Raw genomic sequence first — 21,464 nt, 5'->3', positions numbered from 1 at the left:
TGGGAGATTGGCTGCTGTTGCTGACTGAAGTGTGGGTGATACACATTGGGACTTGTGACCCATCAGATCAGCATAAGTTAATGGTCACCCAACTCCCTGCACAGGCTTGGGTCTGATCACATATTCTGCCTGGATAGATATTTCAGCCTCTTTTGTATATAAAAGACACACACATACTCTCTCTCTCTCTCTCTCTCTCTCTCTCTCTCTCTCTCTCTCTCTCTCTCTCTCTCCCCTCTCTCTCTCTCTCTCTCACTCACACACACACACACACTCTCACACACTCTCTCTCTCTCTCTCTCTCTCACACACACACACACACACACTCACACATACATGTATGTCCTGTCATACAAACATGTAAAATTGTCTGCAAGGGCACACATTAAATAAACAAGTATTACGCGCCTCAGGCAATCCTATTCACTATAAATACATACACATTTTTTTGCATTTTGTTTTTTTTGTACCAAATTTCTACATTATCTAGCAACTTGCAAAAGAAAAGTTTATTTTTTTCTGATACAAAATGTCTCTAAAGACTCGTTATGTTTGGACTTTAATCAAAGGATATGTATAATCAACAAATCAAGAGCATTGTATGTTTGCCCAGCCCTTTCTGAGACAGGGTCCTGCTAAGTTGCTGAGGCTGCACTTGAACTTGGGAAACTCCTGCACAGCCTCCTGAGCAGCTAGGATTACAGGTGTGTGCCACTGCAACAGCACAATGAGTTATTTTTAAGATTGCACCTCATTCTCTTTGCTGGCTTAATAGCTACAGCTCTGTGTCACGCTAGTGACTCCTTTACAATAGGGTTTAAGTGCACATCTTTACCTTAACCAGTCCACCTTCAAATGACCCCTTGAGAGAACCAGGTGACAGCATATTTCCAGGACTCCTGCCTGGTCTCTGTGTTGTTATCATACATTGCACATCTACATGTGTAAAAAAAATGTTGGCATTAATTGTGCTTTAACTACTCTATTGTCTTAAAGGCAATAAACTGGGGGACTGTGACAAGGGCCTACCTGGGTAGGCAGAGGATTGGGGGAGGATGGGGGCAGAGAAAGTATTCAAAGAAACAGGAAATGATGATCTGCCCACGGAGGAGGAACATGGTGGGTCACACCCCTTACAGGGGCCTGTGTCCACAATACTAAAGCATCTTTACAACTCAATGATAAAAACACAAATAACTCAATTTTTCAAATGGGCAAAAAGAGGTGAAGAGACATTTCTCCAGACACCACACAAGAGGTGTCAAGCGTGTGACAAGAGGTTCCTGCTGCTGGCACTTGATGTTCAAGTTGGAACAATGAGGCACTTCCTGCCACCAGGGCAGCCTGGGCCCTGCTGGAGGTGGGTGCAGCTGTGAGGGACAGGGCAGGAGGTCACCTCCCAGGGATGGGTCAGCCCGAGCGGGCGTCGGGCACAGCCACCACAGCCCTTCATGTCCCTGTGCACATTACCCCTGGGTGGGTCTTTTCCTGTCTCCCTGCTCCATTTGCTTTTGCTGGTTTCATGGAGTATTTAAAGTAGTCTTGAACTGAGGTCAGTACATAATGTCCCTGTCACACTGCCTGGCACAGATCACGTGATCAATAAATCAAAACTAGAATTATTTATTTGTAAATAAAGAAGGTTGAAATTACCTCAAAAAAGAAAAAAGAGGTGACACAGCAAGATGTGACGGGGGAGTCCCAGGCGCCTAGGGCAGCAGGCACGGTGTTGCAGTAGGGGAGCCAGGTGGCAGGAAGGTCAGGTGGAGGCCCTCTTGAGACCTGACCAAATAGAGCGCTTCATTCCCTGTGCAGCCTTCACCTCTTCCCAGTCCAGCCTGATGTCGGGAACCTCCTCTTCTGGCTCAGGATCCTTCCTCAAGGCCCCCCGGGGGGAGGCGACCAGGATGGGCAGGGGGCCACATTCCTCCCGGAATTCCACCACATGGAGACCTTTCTTGTCGGCCAGCTGTTGGTGGGTTTCCTGGGCAAGACCAAAGTGAGAACAGCAGTTAGGTCTCCGAGGGTCCCTGTGGCTATAGGAGTGAGAGGCACCACCACAGGGGTGGGGTGGGGGTGGGAGTGCAGAACCCACCAGAGAGCTTGGGGGAAAGAGCAGTGCCAGCTGATTCTGGGTGGTTAAACCACAGTGGCTGTCACAGGGGGATGCCTCAGCCCACCTTCCCACCCCAAACTGGGGTACGCCAGGCCTCGCCTTCCAAACTCCCTAAGCACGTGCTTGCCGGGCCAAGCACCAAGCCTGAACCTGGTGGAGCCCTGAGATCTAACAACCAAATCACAGGAGGTCCAGGGGGGAAAGGACATCAAGGACTCCACGGGTGCTCAACCCTGGAAACACTATGGGACAAAACACCTGACTTCTTCAACATAACAGCAGCAAGGGGGGAAGAGAGAGGGACAGACCAAGAGAGACTTAAAAGACACAGGAGAAACTTTAGAAGTGCTGACATCTTCTCAACTGGATTGAATCAAATCAATGGGATTGAATCAAAAACTGTGTAAAAAAAAAAGTTTTTAAATCAGACGAATGGATAGATTTGAATGAACAGATTCGATACTTGATAATACTGAGTCATGATATTTAGGAATGGTAAGGGTACCATGACATTTTTTTTTCCCCAGTGCTGGGGATCAAACCTGGGCCTTAAGTGTTCCTAGCAAGCGCTCTACCATAGAAGTAAACGGATCCTTTAGATCCTCTAAAGGATCAGAATCAGAAACCACTTCTCAGGTTTCTGATTCTGATCCTTTAGAAATACACTGAAATATTTACGAATGAAATAAAATGGGACCTGAGATTTGGTTCAAAACGACTCGGTGAGGTGATGTTGAGAAACAAGATTAGCTCTGGTTGGGCAGCAGAGCCCTGGGGTCACTGCAGCAGGTGGCCGTGGGAGCCCCTAGGAGACCCTCAGCACCTTGGTCTGCAGCATAGCCAGACCTGCTCAAACCCCAGGGAAGGTTACCTGGCGGGAGAGCCCATGGAAGAGGCCCCGGGTGAGGTTGAGCATGTTGACGGACCCAGAGACCTCGGCATACATGTCCTTGATGCCAATGAGCCGGCAGATGGTAATGATGGCCCTGTGGCAGCGCAGGCCGTATCCTAGGAGACAGGAAATGGACTGAGCACCTGCCAGCATGCTGTCTTTCGTGTGGCTCTGGGTTTAGGGAATGACATTTTGGCTTCACCACCCCCAGCTAGTGTGACTTCTAGGACGACATTTATTCAATGGTATGTACAAAAATTAAACAGAATATCTACCTTAAACGTAGTGGGGGGGGAAACCACGATGTTACTTACATTAAAACTTTAGTGCCTGAAAACTCTTGGCCCTCTGCCCAGGCCAGCTCCCGTGTCCATGCCTGGTTACCATCAAGGGAGACGCCTGTCCTCACCCTCCTAGACCACTCAGCTGCCCTGGCAGCGACACCACTTCCCTCTCCTGGGAACACCTTCTGGCCTAAGTGGCAGCGTCTCCTGAATTGGTGGCTCCTGGAGTGCTTTCTCACCTCCCTGATGGCCTTCAGTGCTGGGGTGGTCTCCTCCCCTCTAGCCACGTGCCCTGCTCTTGGCCACCGGCAATCCCTCCTCCAGAAGAGCATCAAAAACACAAGCCAGGGCTGGGGCTATAGAGCAGAGCGCTTGCCCGGCATGTGTGAGGCACTGGGTTTGATCCTCAGCAAATCAAGGCTCCGGGGCACAACCTCTCACTGGCCATTGCTCTCTGAATTAAACAAAGACATCTGCAGGATCTTCCCCCCACAATATCATTATCACACACACACACACACACACACACACACCCCGTGCCCGACCCCACTTACTGCACTGTCCTCACATGGCCTGTGCAGGAGGGCACACTACCTGGGGCACGCACCAGCCTGGAACGTTCTCCCAGACCTGCCCCTCTGCTCCTCTTCCTTCAGGATCTCACTCACACTGCCCCTGCTCAGAGGCCACCTCTGGCCACCCTGATGAAGGTGGCCCTCCTCCTCCTCTTGACAGCACTGAGGAAGGCACAAGGCAGTAGCTCAGTTGCTTAGGGCCTCACTAAGTTGCTGAGGCTGGCCTGGAACTTGCAATCCTCCTATCTCAGCCTTCTGAGTGTCACTGGGATTACAGGTGTGCACCACTGCGCCCAGCTCCTGACCTGAACTCCTGAGATTTAAAAAACTACAGTCAAATGAAACAGGTTCTTACTACAGAACTGCAAGCAAAATGCAAATCCAAATGTTTAAGAATTCTGCACCAAGAGTGCACTGGGTGTGACTGTCCCCATAACCAACACTGCCTGTGGCCTGTCCACAAGACAAGAAAGGCCATTTCTGCTCACCCAGTGCCTCAATGAATAGAGATCATAGAAGTTCAACAGTACTCAATGGTGAGGGGCTGGGGGAGCTCCGTGACAGCGCGTGCTTCACAGGTGTGGGGCTCTGCTTTAATCCCCAGCACCAAATAACAAGCCTAACACCACGACACTTGTAGAGGAACAGCACGTGACTGGCAGGAAAACACACCGTCCAGCTGGGTGAAGGCTCCAGGAGGAACCACGTGCCCACTCATCCAACCGGACCACCACCACCTGCTCTGCATGCCTCAGCCACTCCAGGAACAGGCCTGGGCCTGTGCAGCCCGACCTTGGCTTCTTCCCCAGGAGCCTGGCCTTCCTCAGCCTAATTCAGGACTTCCATCTGTCACTCTCAGGATGAGTTCAAGGAGAGGCGAACAACCCCAGGGGGGAGGGTGGGACTGTGGTGCTTTCTCTGCTTTATGTTCAACAGAGAGTCAGAGCTTTCCAGTTACCTCTGGGCTATTTCTTCATCTTGATGTGTGTGTCCTCTTATATCTCAAGGAGATGTCATGGAATACTGGGGGGTAAAGCAGACACAGGAGGGTCAGGCATGTGGCTTTAATGTCTGCAAAAGCCACAGAGCACTGGGTGCTGCCCTAAGAAGCCAGCCCACAGGACACACAGACGCTGACCCCACTCATTCTCCTGCCACCCCCCGAGGCCAGGCTGTTTCCTCATTTTGCACATTTGTAAGAATGCAGTCAGAGCAACACAAAGACACCCATTGGGCATGTCACAGACACACCAGGACACAGTGGCATTCTGCAAATCTTACAAGAAAAGACCCACACTCACTTGTATGGTCTTCATACCGCTCTATGTAATGCAAATAGTGGATGGCTTTGTTCTTTGCCTGAAGAAAGGAAGGAACAAATTCTCCTAAATCTCTCGCTGGGTTTCAAAACTATTTTATAAAGTATTTTATTATAAAAAATTCCACCTATGCACCTTAAAACATAAGGACTTAGCTACAATATCATTATCACACATACACTGACGATTCCTTCGTGATACGTGACTGTGTGCCTGCAGTGCCCCCATGTGAACACAGAGCTTTTCATCTTCTACTAAATGTTAACAAAGAAAAACATGCACGTACTTTCCTGAAAGCATCCACCCGCTCAGTGGCCTTCCCAATGGCAAAACCTTCAAAAGAAAAAGCAAAACTTATGAAAAGGAAAGCTACTCTGACCCAGCCTGTGCCTCTCCCCAGCTCCCAGTTTGGGCTCTACAGCATTTCACGCCCTTCTTTCAACTGCCCACAGAACACCTGCTCTGCACAACCAGCCATGAAGAAAGCCAGAGATGTGCTCATCTGTTCTGAGGCATTCGACAGACTTGACATTGAGATACATAACATGACCTTTTATAAATCTCTAATAAAATGAAATATACTCAATTTTTAAAATTAAGTATGCTCTATATTTATAAAAGGCAAATGTTTTGGGGCACTTGTGCAAAGAGATTAAAATGACAAGAAGGGATAGGGGAAAAATACATTGTTATAGAGTAAAACTATGATTTCAGTAGAATTTCAATTTTAATTAACCAGAAAAATAAACCTAATAGTTTCCAATTTGTAAATGCTTTACCCTAGGAAATGAGGTCTATCACAAGTTGCAGAAATGCTTCCATTATTTGCTGCCACCATTTATTATTTAATTTGAAAAAAGTACTTTGTTTTAAAATTACACACAGGAAAATAAAATAGGCAAGACATCTGAGGCCTGGGATGAAAAGGGCTTCAATTCCAGTTCCTAGTTTAAACAGAACAAAGTAAACCATGGAAGTCCTAGAGGGAAATATGAGTGCACTTACTTATAATCTTCAAAAGGAGACTTTCTAAGCAAAACACAAACCAGAAGTGACCTAGGACTGATAAATTTGCTATGTTAAGGTTTAAAACTTCTGTGGATTTTAAAGCTTCGATGTGGAAAAAAATTCAAAACTAAGTCAAAAGATGATAAGACAAAAAAGGCTCATGTCCTTAACTTACAAGAAGCTAATCCCAATCAATAAAGACAAGAAAACCACCCAATTAAAACAATAGGCAAAGCACCTGGACTGACAGATGTCCAAAGGGAAAGCGCAACGGCCAATGAACACGCAAAATGGCGTCGGCACTCTCCTAACTTAGAAAGTACAGGTGTAAACTGGGAGAGACGTTTCAGGGATCATACTGACAATCAGTAAAGTCTGATACTACTCAGGGCAAGGATGGGTGGTACAGAGGGACATAAACTGATGCAACCTTTGAGGAGGAGATCTGGCAATACTTGACATTTACACCCAGTGCGGCAGCAATTTCAAGACATTTCTCCTATTTCTATATTTCCAAAAGTTCAACAAGCTCCATGTACAAAAAGGTCAATGTTATTGTTGTTGTTTGTAATAAATGATACAAATTTGGAAACAATAGGGATTGGGTCAAAAATCATGTCTATGCACACACTGGAACACTATGAAACCAATACCAGAAATCTGCTTATGCTAACAGAAGACCTCTCAGGGCAAAACCAAGCAAGAAGAGCAAGGTGCAAATTCATGGCTATAATAAGATCTCTGCTAAGCTTTTGATAAAAAGGTAAAGGGAGGTAACATGGACACAAAATTTCAGAAAAGATATTTTTGAAAAGAGACAACACTAACTGCTAACCATGGTCTCTTACAGCAAAGCACTATCATGTCTTTTGCTTTTGCTTTGAAATTTTCAAAAGGAAGCAACAAACAGTTTTTCAGTTCTATGTGAACACATTTCAAAAACAAGATGTTCAGTAGGGAAACTTTAAAAGTCTAAAGAAGAAAATTTAAATGACTGACAAACCTGCTAACCCAAGTGAACACTTATCAGTCAGTGTACAGTCTTCTAGTTTTTTTCCTTGCATATAAATGACTTTAAAAAAAAATCATGATTACATGACAAATTTTTAACCAAAATTACTTATTGTGTAAGTAATTTTTCACAATTCTTTAATGGCTATAGAATATTACTTTGGAGGCCTGTGGTTGTGGCTCAGAGGGAGAGCACTCGCCTGGCATGCGTGAGGCACTGGGTTTGATCCCTAGCACCACATAAAAAATAAAGATCTTGTGTCCACCTATAACTAAAAATAAATATTAAAAAAAAGAATATTATATTGGACAGCTATCCTGTAACCAGGCCCGATTGAACTTGTTCTAAGTTTTCACTATTATGCACCATACAATAGTGTCTTAAGCCCTTTAAAATACCCAGTCCTCAGATGTAGGCCTTAAGAGCTTTTCTTTCTTTCTCTGAGAAGCTTCGTGGTTTACCACCAGGTTTGTGAGCCCAGACCTCTAGGCGGCTCTATTAGTAGAAAAAGTGAGACTGGCAGCAGGGCCCTGGCTTCCAGCCGGGCAGCCAGGCCTCTTTGTGTTCAGCGTCACCCCACTCACCTGCAGCTCCCTGCCCATTCCCCACAGCCACCAGGACACGGACTGATCTCTTCCTTCCCTCTTTGGCTGTCATATTGAAAACATTTCTGACCTAAAAGACAAAATGCTTCATCAATAGGACAGCTGAAGAAAACTCTGAGGTAGAGGACGAGGACCTGCTGGCTCAGCCACACAAGGCTTGGTGCAGGACCCAGCACCTCCTCCAGTCTGTAGGCACAAAAGCAAACTTCCCAAACAAACCCTCCCTCTGAAGCATTTCGGGAACACAATGGAAATAAGACTTTCTCTTCCTATTTCATTGGGTTATTAGGAGAGTTAACTAAGATAATCTTTAAAGGAATTTACAACTACACAACTCAATGTACCCCATCTTAATAAATGTACACAGGAAAGAAAACACTATGGATTAAACTTTGAAATAGTTTAACACTGATTATAAGACAAATTCCAGTATCAAAGGTACTAAAATATCTTAGAAATGATGAAATGCAACGTAAGGAAAAAACTTCGCAGGACTGGACTGCTATGTTAAGGATCAGGCTTAAACAAGAATACAGAATTTGGAAACACCTATTCATTATAAACTTCAGGAAAATCTCCCATTTTTTCAGCCTATTTTAAAGGCCAGGAATTATGAAACTATTAACTAAACTGCTTAAATGACAGTTGTCCCCTTTCCTTCCTAGGAAGAAGTTTAAGGAAAAGGGAGGCTGAGGCCACACTTTTGAATGATCTTATAGGAAACAACCTACATATGAAAGACTCTTTCAGTGGGATTAACTTTCAAAAGCTATGAACTGGGGTGTGTGTAGGGGCACACGCCTGTAATCCATGTGACTCAGGAGACTGAAGCAGGAAGAAGGCAAAGTCAAGGCCAGCCTGGGCAACTTAGCGAGACCCTTCTCAAAATAAAAAGTTAAAAGGGCTGGGGATGTGGTTTGGTGGCAGAGTGCGTGCCTAGCAATGCACAAAGCCCTGGGTTCAATCTCTAGAATTGGGGTGGGGGGAATAACACACAATGGGATACCAACATAAAACACTTGTAAACATATTTTAAAAATTCCATAATATAACTGATATTGAAGAAATAATATACATATTCAGAGAGGCTTTGTCACAAATTTGATATATAAATTATTCCACAATTTGGGGAGGTACTGGGAATTGAACTCAGGGCACTTGACCACTGAGCCACATCCCCATCCCTTTTTCGTATTTTATTTAGAGACAGGGTCTCACTGAGTTGCTTAGGGCCTTGCTTTTGCTGAGGCTGTGGAACTCACCATCCTCCCTCCTTAGCCTCCCAAACTACTGGGATTTCAGCTGTGCACCACCGAGCCCGGCTCTGTTCCACATTATGAAACACTGATTAAATGCACAGTGCCAGCTCCAAGGAACACTGGCCATCAGAGAACCACCCTGGAAGGGTGGTTCAAGCACACCTGATACAGGATCTGTGAGCAGCCCAGAGACCACTGCCCTAGTCAAACTGCACACTGGCCATAACCTGAGGCTTTCTGCCCCTGCCCCTGCTCCTCCCAACCTGTTCTCTGATTGTGTCCTAGATACAACTGGTGTACAGCTCCACAAGAGGCCACCACAGAGCACACTCTAGCTCCAGGAAGAAGGAACTTAACATAATCTCCAAATTGTGCTCCTGAATTTGCCCCTCACAAACCTCAATTTCATAGTCCCCACAAACCAAGGCAGCAGTGGGGACCACCAACATGAAGGAACTGAACTTCAAATTGTGTTAATTCCTCCCTGAACTTGAGTCTGTGTCCGAGAGATCACTGTCACCACAGCTCTGCTCAGCTCCTACTGCCCACCCGACCCCGGCAACCTCTCCAGAGGACCCTGGGAGTTGAGCTCGGCAGGCCTACCTCGAGTATCCTGGTATCAAAGTCCTCATAGGTCTCTACAAGGAGAGAAGAAAAAGCACACAGATAAGAGCATCCACGCTGCTCACGTGGGACAGCCTTTCCCAGGTGCCCTCAGACTTCTAATGGGAAGAACCTGAGCTCTCTGGTGCCACTCTCCAGGCTGCGCCCCAGTTCCCATCATCCACAGGGACTGCCTGGCCTGACTTCACGAGCTCAGCCACGGCTCTCTGACCGCAGCCTCCCTCTCTCCAGCTCCCTGCTGCCGGCTCCCGAGGCACAGGTTCCTGGAGCGCCGACACCTCCAGAGCCTTCCTCGCTGCTTTCCCATCTGGTCTCCTGGGCTCTTCACAGCCTCTCTCACCAAAGTCCCTCAAAGACACCAAAGTCCCTCACTCCTCATAGATCTCGCCAACGTCCTCAATCCCTACACTTTTGTCTCTACCGCCCTCTCCAGGCCAGAACCCACGCAGCTGTCTGGTCACAAGTGGCCTGCTGCTGCTGCCGGGAGAGATCAGAGCCTGGCCTACGCTCACCACTCTCAACTGCGGGTCTGACCCGCTCGGGAACTCCCGGCTCCTCAGCTTTCAGTTCTCTTAATTCAGCCTCCGCTCACCACCACAGCTGTTTCCAACACTCCCAAATTCTCTTGCTTTTACTTATTACAGAAAATCTCAATTACAAAATAAAATAGGAGAGCAGAATAAAAGCTTCTGTACCCAGCAGTCGGCTTTGAAAGCGGTCAGCTCAAGAGTCAATCTTCTTTCCTGGACACTGCCAGGGTCCCACCCACTGGGTGATAGTGAAGCCAGTGCCAAGTGCCACCTTCTCATCAAGAAATATTCTGGTGGCCATGTTCACCAATGCCACTATCTGGCTTGATGACTCCTGACCAAAGCTACCAGATACCAGGTGACCTCCCCGCCTTTCCACCCCCATTGCACAGGCTCACCCAAACCTGCACCCTGCCCCTGCTGGTAACAGCAGCCTGTCTGTCTAAACTCTGGATCTGGTTACTGGGGACTTGGCTCGTGGGCAGGTCCTCTCCCTCCCAGACCTCCACCCTCCTGCACGCTCGCCCCATCCTCTCCAGCCCAACCGTTCCTCTACTTTGAGCCAAACTCCTGTTTGCTTCCTCTTCTCCCACTCACTGGCAAGAGCAAGATTTTCAGGTGAATCTGCCTCTGTGGGGAGGGGGAGGCTTTGTTTTCTAATTCAGCCTAAGTGTCGTCAGTTTTTGTTTCATGTTTGCTTTTACGAAGGCTTAGTGACAGCTCTCTGGGGTCCCTCAACTCTGCTGTTAAACAGCACTCCAAGCCTGAGGCCACGTGTTTGGGAAACGCTGTGCCCTACAGATCTATAATGCACACCACCATGTCTAAGGCACCTGCTAAGGCACTGGGACCCAGGGCTTTCCATCCTGTTGGAGGAACACTTCCTGGTTACAGGCCTCTAGTGTCCCACAAATGCAACCGGGATAACAATGTGGAAAGTTAGTCAAAGAGGTCAAATTCTTTTTTCAGAAAGGGTAATCTAAACAGACAAGTAAACAATAAAATTATTTTCAGAAACACTGTAGGACGATACGTCCTCTACCAAAGGCAAGCAAACCAGGCCTCCACTACCTCCATTGGGACCAGGGTCCGGGGGACCGACACTGAGGCCACCCCATGTGTTCCCGCTCCAGCCTCGCTCCCGCTTCACTTTCATCCTCCGCTTCCAGTCCCACTCTTCCCTTTGCTGGAGCATGTCAGCCGCCACCTGCTCCTGCTCCTCCTTGCTCCTCTGGGCAATGGTCTGCACGGCTCCATTTCTCATGAGAGGGGCATTCAGACCCGGCCACAAGAAGCCGGAGCGTCCTGAAGGGTAAAGATTATAGGTAAGTGACAACTTCTAAAAGGTGCTCACTCTTCATGTTGCTAAGATGCCAGGGAACGCGTGCACAGACACCAGCACAGTATTGTGGAGTTGGAGCTGATGCGATCACTTGGCAGGTGACCTGGCACTGTCACAGTTTTATGCACATCTACCCTACAGGCATGTGACCGCATTTTCACTTTTACCAAGAGAAACACTCGTGAGGCCTGTGAGCGCTAAGATGTCTGCTGAAACACGACCTGTAATGCAGGTCGGCAACAGAGTCGGCAACAGAGGAACGGCTGAACGCACAGCCAGCAGGCGCCATATCCTGCACAAAATCAAAAGCCGTTGCTCTCGGGCTGGGGATGTGGCTCTCAAGCAGTAGTGCGCTTGCCTGGCATGCGCGCGGCGCGGGGTTTAATCTTCAGCACCACATACAAATAAAGATGTTGTGTCCACCAAAAACTAAAAAATAAAATATTAATTTCTCTCTCTCTCTCTCTCTCTTAAAAAAAAAAAAAAAAAAACGTTGCTCTCCAGGTTCTGATGTGGAATGATTTCTAAGACATGTTATTATTATTACTTTTGGTTCTGGAAATTGAACCCAGTGGCGTTCTACCACTGAGCCACATCCCCAACCCTTTTTATTTATTTTGAGACAGGGTCTCACTAAATTCTTGAGGCGGGCCTTGAAACTTGTCATCCTCCTGCCTCAGCTTCTCCAGTCGCTGGGGTTAAGGGGTTTGCCACCATGTCCAGCCCTGAGACCTCTTATTGGGTTAAAAAAAAAAAAAAAAAAAAGCAGATTATACAATTGCATGTACCATATAGTATAATTATCTTTTTCTTTTCTTTTCTTTTTAAAGACGATATCTATTTCTTTAAGGAATTGATACAAAAGCGCGCACCAGCACACACAAAAACAACTGAAGGAAATACCAATAGGAGACCAGTGGCCCCTCAGGGGAGACAATGGGAATGTGGACGGCAGGAAGGACATCAGGGGCTTTTAGTTTTCTCTACACTCCGCGTTTTTACTGAGAAGGTATGCATACGATTTTTATAATTTGAAAACATAAATTATAGCCAGACACAGTGGTGCATGTGAGCAGTCCCAGCTAGGTGGGAGGCTGAGACAGGAGAGAGGTTTTAACCTGCAAGTTCAAGACCAGCCTGGCAAGACCAGATGGCAAGACCTGTCTCAAAAATAATAATAATAATAATTATTATTATTATTAACATTATTAAAAATAAATAACAAATGCTTAAAAACTAAAACAAGATACAAGTAGTAAAAGCACCCAAGCAGATGTGCAATCTTAGAAGTGCAGCACAAGGTGCTTCCTTTATTTCTGAAAGGTTGTTAGTATCAAAAGTGATGAGTCTGCACAACAGTAAAAATAAGCCAATTCAAGTTCACCTATCCTATTTTTGCTTTCAAAAGCACAAGTATAAACAATCACATCACCACGTGAAGGACCAAGGCCAAGTGCGGCCCACCAGCTGATTTGTAAATAAAGTTTTACCGGAACACAGCTGGGCCTGTCCAACCATGCGCTGTGCAGGGCAGTTTCTGTGTGACAGCAGCCCAGTTGAGTAGCGGCAACAGGCCCTGTGACTACAGATCTGCTCTTGGTCACTGTCTTCTCTGGGCAGGGGAAGCCTGCCAGCTCTCTGCGAGCTCCACCTGCCTGCACTGGGCTGTGTGCAGCACAGGACCTATCACAGCTGTGCCCCATGAAGAGTACGTGACACTCTGGGGCAGCTGGTAAGCCCCCTGGTTGGACTCTAAACCATGGATTCTTATGCACTTAATGAGAATGTTTCCAGTTTGCCAAATATCCATAAAATCGGGGGAAAACACTTTAAAAGCACATAGACTCTTTTTAGAACAAAGTTTGCCGTTGGGCCCCCCCAGGCCTCCCTCAGACCCAGCTTGCTTGCTATTTCTCCCCTTCCCAAGATCATCAGTTTCCCACCCCAAGTTCAGGACCAAATCTGAAAACTGTCAAAACAACCAAACACGTTTACCTTCACCAATGACCTGACCCCTGTTCAGATCCTTCCTTCTCTTTTTTTTGCTTCTTTTGCCTCTTCCTTTTCTTGCCCCAGCACCAGTCTCTGCTAAAGCACCTTTCCAGAGCTCATCTGCTGTCACTGTAAGGAAACGGGGTTTTGAAAAACTCTGTAGTTGTAAAGCAAAGATCTACACTCTCCTAAGAATAAGAAAGGCCACAAAGCCCAGCTTCATCCATGTCACTGAGGTAATGAAAATAAAATAAAATCATACAGTGAACATAAAACATGATTACATTTGGAAAACACAAGAGGAGACAATTCCACTTTGTTTCCACAAAAGATGGCTAACATTAAATCCCAGTAAGTCCCTGACCAGTAAGTAGACTTGCTTCCCTGATGTCTGCCAATCACAACTCAGGTCTCAGTAGTGACGTCTCTTGAACTTCTCCAAATGATATGTCCTAGCAAAGGCCCAGCTAAAAACAGTAAGGGCCTTCTTGGTGTGACTCTAAATCAGCAGGGTATCTGGGGCACAATTCAATACTTCTAGGCCTTGGGTGCCCCAAATGAGGGGCTCAGATAAACTAGTGCTCTCCAAATACAGCTGTAGCACATGAGATAATTCTAGTTGCATTTTTAGTTGAATAATCACTAAAATGTTAATTCGTTTATGACAGAAGAAAAATTAAGATAGGAAAGCACCCCTACTTTCCTGTTGCAGGAAGTGGAAGTGTGTGCCAGTCTACCTACATTTAGTGAAGAAGCTGTAGGGTCTGTACTGCTGGCCTGACCGGCTGGTGGGAGGAGAGATACAGCACTGTGTCTGTAGCGCATGACTCAAGCTGGTGAAGTGTCGGCTGTCTCTGGTTCCCTGCAGTGACAAAGGGCCTACAGAGAGATGAAACAAAACCAAGTTAGATGCTCCCTGGCTGTGGAGCTGCCAGCACCAAATAACTGTGACTTGATGAAAATAAGTCTCTAAAAATTCTAATCTTTTAAGAATCATATTTTGAGGACAATTGTTATTTAAAAAATAAAACCAAACTTTTAGGAATGAAAGCCACCTAAATGCCCTTCCTAGAGAGGTCATGGTTCATTTCCACAGTGGATGTCCCAGTCTCAAGAAAGCTCTGTACAGCCAGGGTTTCTGCCCTGCATTATCCAGCCCAAGCTCCTGGGCTGCTCTGGGCAAATGGCGCCCTCTGCTGTATGCAGCTGGGCAGTGGACAGATGAGGAAAGACCTTCAAGTGAAACTCTTCAGAAGAACAAGACTCAATGTGTAGAGGGTACCCTGCCCTTTATGTTCAAAACACAAGGAAGCAGGGAAGGCATGCTGTAGACAGCTCCAGAAGATCAGGCAAGAGACTGAGGAGCGGCTGCCTCTGTGGAAGAAAACAGGGGCACTTAAGGTTGGATGTGAAAGACCCGCATTTTTGTATTTTGAGGGATTTTTTTTTTTTTTAACCACATGCATCTATTACTTGAGAAAAGGTTTTAGAACAGCCATGTCTGAGAGGAAGCCATCTGACCAGTCCCAGGGATGGCGGTTTCACGTGAGGAAGAAGGCAGAGGTGACAGGAACAGGTGGTGATGAAGGAGTGGGACAGTGCTGGCAAGATCAGTGCATGCACAGATTCTTGAGCTCTGTGCTTCACTAGAGAAGTGACAGGATCCAAACAGCCCTGGAGGGAAAGTGGCCTTTAGGGTATTGGCTTGATAAACACAAAACAAAAACCTGACAACAGCTGTTTTCAAGTCTGAGTGAAGCCATGCAGAGGACAGTAACTGCAGATTCATCAGCAGCATCAACCATGACTCACAGGACCAGAGAAAGAAAGCGGGTAAGGACAGGGAGAGTGACATCTAAGGGTGGTAGGAAGCCATCGAAATAGTTCCACTGAATACAGAGACCCAAACACAAAGGGATAATCTTTGATTACTGGACAGCACTTAATACGACCATTTTGTTTCAAATGTAGGCCTATGAGATACATTTGCCAATGCCACAAGGAACTGGATGACTGGATGAGATTTCAACACTAATTTCGATTCCAGATGATTTGCTCACCTGTGGGGAGGGAGATCGCACCTAGCACACAGATGTCCTCTAGACCTGTAGCCCACCTGATGAACTACCAAATAAAATGTAGCCAGAAAACATTGGGTCTTCATTTTTTTTGAAGTTGTTGATGGATCTTTATTTATTTATATGTGGTGCTGAGGATCAAACCTAGTGCCTCACATGCTAGGCAGGCACTCTGCTACTGAGCTACAACCCCAGCCCTGGGTCTTCATTGTTTAACAAACCAGAACTTTATCATTACAAATCTCATTCTGCTATACACAGCCTTTCTTGTAAACACCTTCATCTTCAACACATATCTAATATTAAAACATTTCATCTTGCTCTGTTCAGCATTATAATCTTTAATGTAGTTCAAGAAGTGTAAAAATTATTAACAGATTTTTTGGAAAGACTGAAATATCACTCATAGCTAATAATGTACCCAGCCTAAAAGAAACCAACTGTCAAAAATAAAAAGAAATCAACTTTAGAATTTAGAAATAGCCACTTGTTTTTTGTTTGTTTGTTTTAATGGGAGGCAGGGAAGAACTGGGGATTGAACCCAGGGCTTTGTACACATTAGAAATAGTCACTTTTTCTGGGTGCATGGCACATGGCTGTAATCCCAGTGACTCAGGAGACTGAGGCAAAGGATTGCAAGTTCGAAGCCAGCCTTAGCAACTTAGCAAGAACCTGTTTCAAAATAAAACATAGGTCTGGGATATACCTCAGTTGGTAGAGTGCTTGCCTTGCATGCACAAGGCCCTGGATTCAATCCCCAGCACCATCAAAAAAATAAACAAAGAAAAAATATATCAAAAGGGCTGGTTATGTAGCTTAGTGATAGGGTGCCCCTCAGTTCAATCCTCAGTACCACCAAAACAACAGTCAATTTTCATGCACACTTGTATAAACGGTTTTGCTTACATTGTGTCACGATTTTTTTTTTAATATTTTATTTACATTTTAGTTTTCGGCAGACACAACATCTTTGTTTGTATGTGGTGCTGAGGATTGAACCCGGGCCGCACCCATGCCAGGGGAGTGTGCTACTGCTTGAGCCACATCCCCAGCCCCGTGTTATGATTTTTTAAAGAAGAAAGTTCAGTAGTTCAGGCTGAGTCACGTTCTGAAGCTCACTTACAGATCACAATCCACCTCACTTATCAACTCTGTTCTGATCCTTTGAGTTCTTATTAAGTTTAGGTCATGAGACCCCAGACTCAGGAAGCAACAACCCTGCAGCCTAAAGTGGGATAGGCCACAACCCCTCAGGTGGGGACGGAGAGGCCCCCAGGGTTCTACCTCAGCACACATCACGTTCTACACCAAGAACTCCTTCCTTCTCACTTGGGTCTCTTCTAGGAAAACTGGTTGGTGAGAGATTTTAGAAAATTTATTACTATGTTTCTGACTAATTTGTTGCAGCATTTAGAAAAATAGAGTGATAAGGAAAGCAATCAACTTCTTAAAAGTCAGGCAATTATGAATTTCAGGAAAAAATGTAACAGTAGAATACTACCTAGCTCCACTCTGAATGTGCACATAATTTAATAACAAAAACAATGCCCAGAGATTCAGTCCAAACTCGGCTTCTACCTATACTGGAAGAAAGTAAGGGTAAGGATAGACTGTTACATCTCCAATTAGCATAACAATGTTGTTTAAAGAAGACTGAGTGTATTTAGAAATATAACCAGAGGAAGGTGAAAGAATTAGTGTTCCTAGATGATGGGAAGGAGCAGAAAAGGACTAGGAATGAAAGCTCTGAGCCTTTTACGACCTTTTGGAAACTCAATTTTTTTTTTTTTTTTTTTTTTTTTACTTCCGGTGTGGAGCTGGGGATTCAATTTCGGGCCTTGGGCACCCTAGGCAAGGCTCAACCTCTGAGCCGCACCCCCAGCCTGAAAGTTAATATTTTAATGAATAGCACAGCAACCTGCAGTGAGGACAGCTATCCCTATCAGGCCCTACACCGGCTCAGGTCAGGGCAGTGCCTGGCACATGTTAAGGGGTAAATAAACTGTTTATAAATCAGTGAGTGAATCAACCAAGCAACAAATCAAACTGGTTGATTCACAGTGGGTGTGACAGGTCGTAGGAAATCTGCCATTAGGGAGAAAGCCCTGTCAGCTGGACTTCTCCCAGGATCTCCAAGGCATCTCACAGGTGGGTCTACAAGAGGAAAAGGCAGGAGACCCACAGGGAAGCCCAGCACTCAGGAGTCCCAGAAGCTCAAGGTGAAAGGGCCAGGCTTCCTTGCACAGCAAGGTTGGCCTGGACTTCCCAGAAGGCAGCTGAACAGAGGCCCTGCACTATGTCAAGGAAGTCTGTGTCCACAGGAGGGGGCATCACAACAGCCAGAAAGCTCTGGGACCAGCCCTGCTTCACTGGCTGTGTGATTTCTTTCATTCTTTTTTGGGGGAAGGTACTGGGCATTGAATTCAGGGGTATTTAACCACTGAGCCCCATCCCTAGTCCTTTTTATTTTTATTTTAAGACAGAGCTGGCCTTGAACTTGCAACCTCCTGCCTCAGCCTCCGAAGTCACTGGGATTACAAGTGTGCACTACTGTGCCTGGCCTGGCTGCATGATCTTGAACAAGTCACTTGGCTTCTCAGAGATTCACCTTATCATCTCTAAAATGCGAATAAGCTCATGAAAGCCAGTGTGAGGGCTGAACAAGGTGATATGTTTCAAGCCTAGTGCACAATACCTACTCAAAAATGGCAACCATTATTTTTTAAAGCCTTGAACTACAACAATTGCACTCATAAAAAATTTGAAAAATACTCAAGACGGTACAATACCATCATCAAGGACATGCCTTGTCCATTCACATTTTCAAATCTACAGAAACTCTTATTAAATCTTATGAGAACAGATACTTCCCAAATGAATCTCACCATTGCTGAGAGTGGTCTTCAGCGCCAAAACAGAAGCTGTTGGAAAGGTGTTCAGGGAAAGCTGCCAGCACCAGAAATGACCTGTCAATTAAAAATAAGTAAATAAATATTTTTTGGTTCCAGTGCTGGGGTTGAACCCAGGGCCCGGAGCCTGCAGGCACGTGCTTCACCACTGAGCCACATCCCCTCTTCGTTTTTTGAGAAAGGGTCTCCCTAAGTTGCCCAGACTGGTTTCCAACTTGCAATTCTCCTGTCTCAGGCTCCCAAGTTGCTGGGATTACAGATGAAGGCCTCTGCACTCAGCAAAAAGTGGAGTTGTTTTATGGTGTGGGCAATAGAACCCAGAGCCTCACATATGCTGGGCAAGTGCTTTACCACTTAGCTATGTCCACAGGCCTCCAACAAGAATAAATAAATTTTAAAGATACATTCCTACATGAAGAGGGACATTTAAAATAATAAGGTGAGCCACCTACTGTGGCACAAACCCGCAACCACAGATACCGAGGAGGCTAAGGCAGGGGAAGTGCAAATTCAGGTCTGGAGATATAAAGGGTTGAGGATGTGGCTCTGTAAAGCACAATAGGGTGCAATGCCCAGTACCCCAAAAATAAATAAAACAGTAACATTCACAGAATAATACCATCCACAGAATTAAAGAACTAAGAGAAGTGGATGAGTGATTTCCAGGCTTAGTGACCACTGGCCAGGTAGCTGCCATCATGCTGCACCTTCTCTTCACCCTCCCATCAACCAGGCTTCATGCTTGGCAGTCACCTTAAAAATCCCTCTGCCGTGGGCCACACCTCTGCTGTGGTCCTGTTGCCACTTCTTTGTTCAGGCCTTAGCATCACTCAGACACAGGTTCAAGGTTTTTTAATGGGTCTCCCACCTCTCCCCTTGTATTTACCACCTTTCTACAGTAAGAGGCTTCATCAATTAACAGCCCTGACATGTCCTTCCCTGGCTTCCTGCTGCCAAGTTACAAATTCTGGGCACAGCCTACAGGACTGCCACATGGCCCCAGGCTTCCACACCAGCCTCCTGCTGCCCCTGCCCCACCCTCCCCATAGCCATCCAAACACACAGTTAGTCTTGAATTCGCTCTCATACACTTTTGTATATGAGATCCTGGATCCACCAGATCCTGGATGCTCAGCAGCTCTTGTGAAACCTCCACCCTCTGGAGCCCCCACAGCACCAGGCTGACTATACCTCCCTGTGCAACCCTTCATACAGTGTGGTTCTCCAGAACACACTTAGACAGCATTTGTGGGCAACTGGTTTTTGGCAGAGGGACCATGACCATTCAATAGGGGAAAAGGAATGTGTTCAATAAATGGTGTTGGAATAACAGGGTGTCAACCCATAGAAGAATGAAGTTGGGGGGCTGGGGAGATAGCTCAGTGGTAAAGTGCCTGCCTAGCACACATGAGGTCCTGAGTTCAATCCCCATCACCACATAAAAAAAAAAAAAAATAAACAACAACAATAAAAAAGATATTTAAAAGAATACAACTTAATTATTTGGGGCTGGGGATGTGGCTCAGGCATTAGCGCGCTCGCCTGGCATGCGAGCGGCCCGGGTTCGATCCTCAGCACCACATACCAACAAAGATGTTGTGTCTGCCGAGAACTAAAAAATAAATATAAAAAATTCTCTCTCTCTCTCTCTTTTTAAAAAAAAAAAAAAAAAAAAAGAAGAATGAAGTTGGAGCCCTACCTCACACCTTATGTACAACTTAATTCAAAATGGACTAAAGACCTGAAGGTAAGAGCTACAACTATAAAACTCCTAGAAGAAAAACAGAGGTAAATTATCATGACCTCGGGTCTAGCAATGTTTCTTAAACATAACTCCAAAAGTACAAGTGATAAAAAGAAAAAAAAAGAAAAAACCCATAAACCAGACTTCACCAAAATTTAAAACCTGTGTTTCGGGGATGGGGATAAAGCTCAGCTCAGCGGTAGAAGAACCAGCATGCCTGGGTTCAGGCTCTAGCACTACAAAAACAAATAAACAAAAACCTTGTATGCCTCAAAAAAACACTATCAAGCCAGGCTTCGTGGTGCATGCCTATATTCCCAGCAGCTCTAGGGGCTGAGGCAGGAGGATTGTTGAGTTCAAAGCCAGCCTTAGAAAACCCCTAAGCAACTCAGTGAGACCCTGTCTCTAAAAATATATATATAAAGAAGGGTTGAAAATGTGTCTCAGTGATTAGGCACCCCTGGGTTCAACCCTCAGTACAAAAAAAAAAAAAAAAAAACCAAAAAACAAAAAACCCACAAACTATTAAGAAAGTTAAAAAACAACATATGGAATAAAATTCTGCAAATCATACATCTGATTAGACATCTTTAGAACTCCTTACAATTCAATAATAAAATGAAAACCCAATTTTAAAAGAGCCAAAACACTTGAACAGACATTTCTCAAAAAAACATGTAAAAATGGCTAATAAGCACATGAAAATACATTCATTATCCATCAGGGAAATGCAAATCAAAATTTCAAATTAATACCATTTCATACTCACTAGGATGGCTATAATCAAAAGAACAGATAATAAGAAATGTTGCTAAAGAAAAATCAAAACCCTCACTGTACCCTCAGGTACTTTGAAAACATTCTGGCCATCCCTCAAGTGTGGAATTACCATTTTATCCAGCAACTCCATTCCCAGGCACATACTCAAGAGAAAAGAAAATAGACACACAATGTAAAAACATGGCATGCTGATGTTTACAGCAACATTAGGCATAATAGCCAAAAGATGGAAAACAACCCAAGTGTCCCTCAACTGATGAGCAGATAAAGTGTGGTGATGGACACGTTACAATTCAGCCCTAAGAAATTCAGGATGATACATGTTACAATGTGGATGAATCTTGATGACCTTGCACTAAATAAGCCAGCCATGTATGTGGTTCTACTTACATGAA

The 21,464-nt window shown here is 45.4% G+C and overlaps 1 protein-coding gene across 1 annotated transcript; it reads right to left on the bottom strand.

Moving 5' to 3' along the window:
* Positions 1 to 1,607: 1,607 nt before the first annotated feature.
* LOC144369216 (small ribosomal subunit protein uS5m-like) lies at positions 1,608 to 18,678 on the bottom strand. The gene is given in 12 exon segments (XM_078028409.1): positions 1,608 to 1,984; positions 2,988 to 3,124; positions 4,826 to 4,856; positions 4,859 to 4,890; positions 5,169 to 5,226; positions 5,473 to 5,519; positions 7,791 to 7,881; positions 9,674 to 9,708; positions 11,296 to 11,529; positions 13,562 to 13,687; positions 14,300 to 14,437; positions 18,522 to 18,678. Coding segments are annotated over 9 exon segments (849 nt in total). The 5' UTR covers positions 11,489 to 11,529; positions 13,562 to 13,687; positions 14,300 to 14,437; positions 18,522 to 18,678; the 3' UTR covers positions 1,608 to 1,759.
* Positions 18,679 to 21,464: the final 2,786 nt, after the last annotated feature.

Source organism: Ictidomys tridecemlineatus, chromosome 12, assembly GCF_052094955.1.
Source record: "Ictidomys tridecemlineatus isolate mIctTri1 chromosome 12, mIctTri1.hap1, whole genome shotgun sequence".
Classification (NCBI taxonomy): domain Eukaryota; kingdom Metazoa; phylum Chordata; class Mammalia; order Rodentia; family Sciuridae; genus Ictidomys; species Ictidomys tridecemlineatus.
The sequence above is the reverse complement of the archived record's forward strand: the minus strand, read 5'-3'. Positions and strand labels throughout refer to the sequence as shown.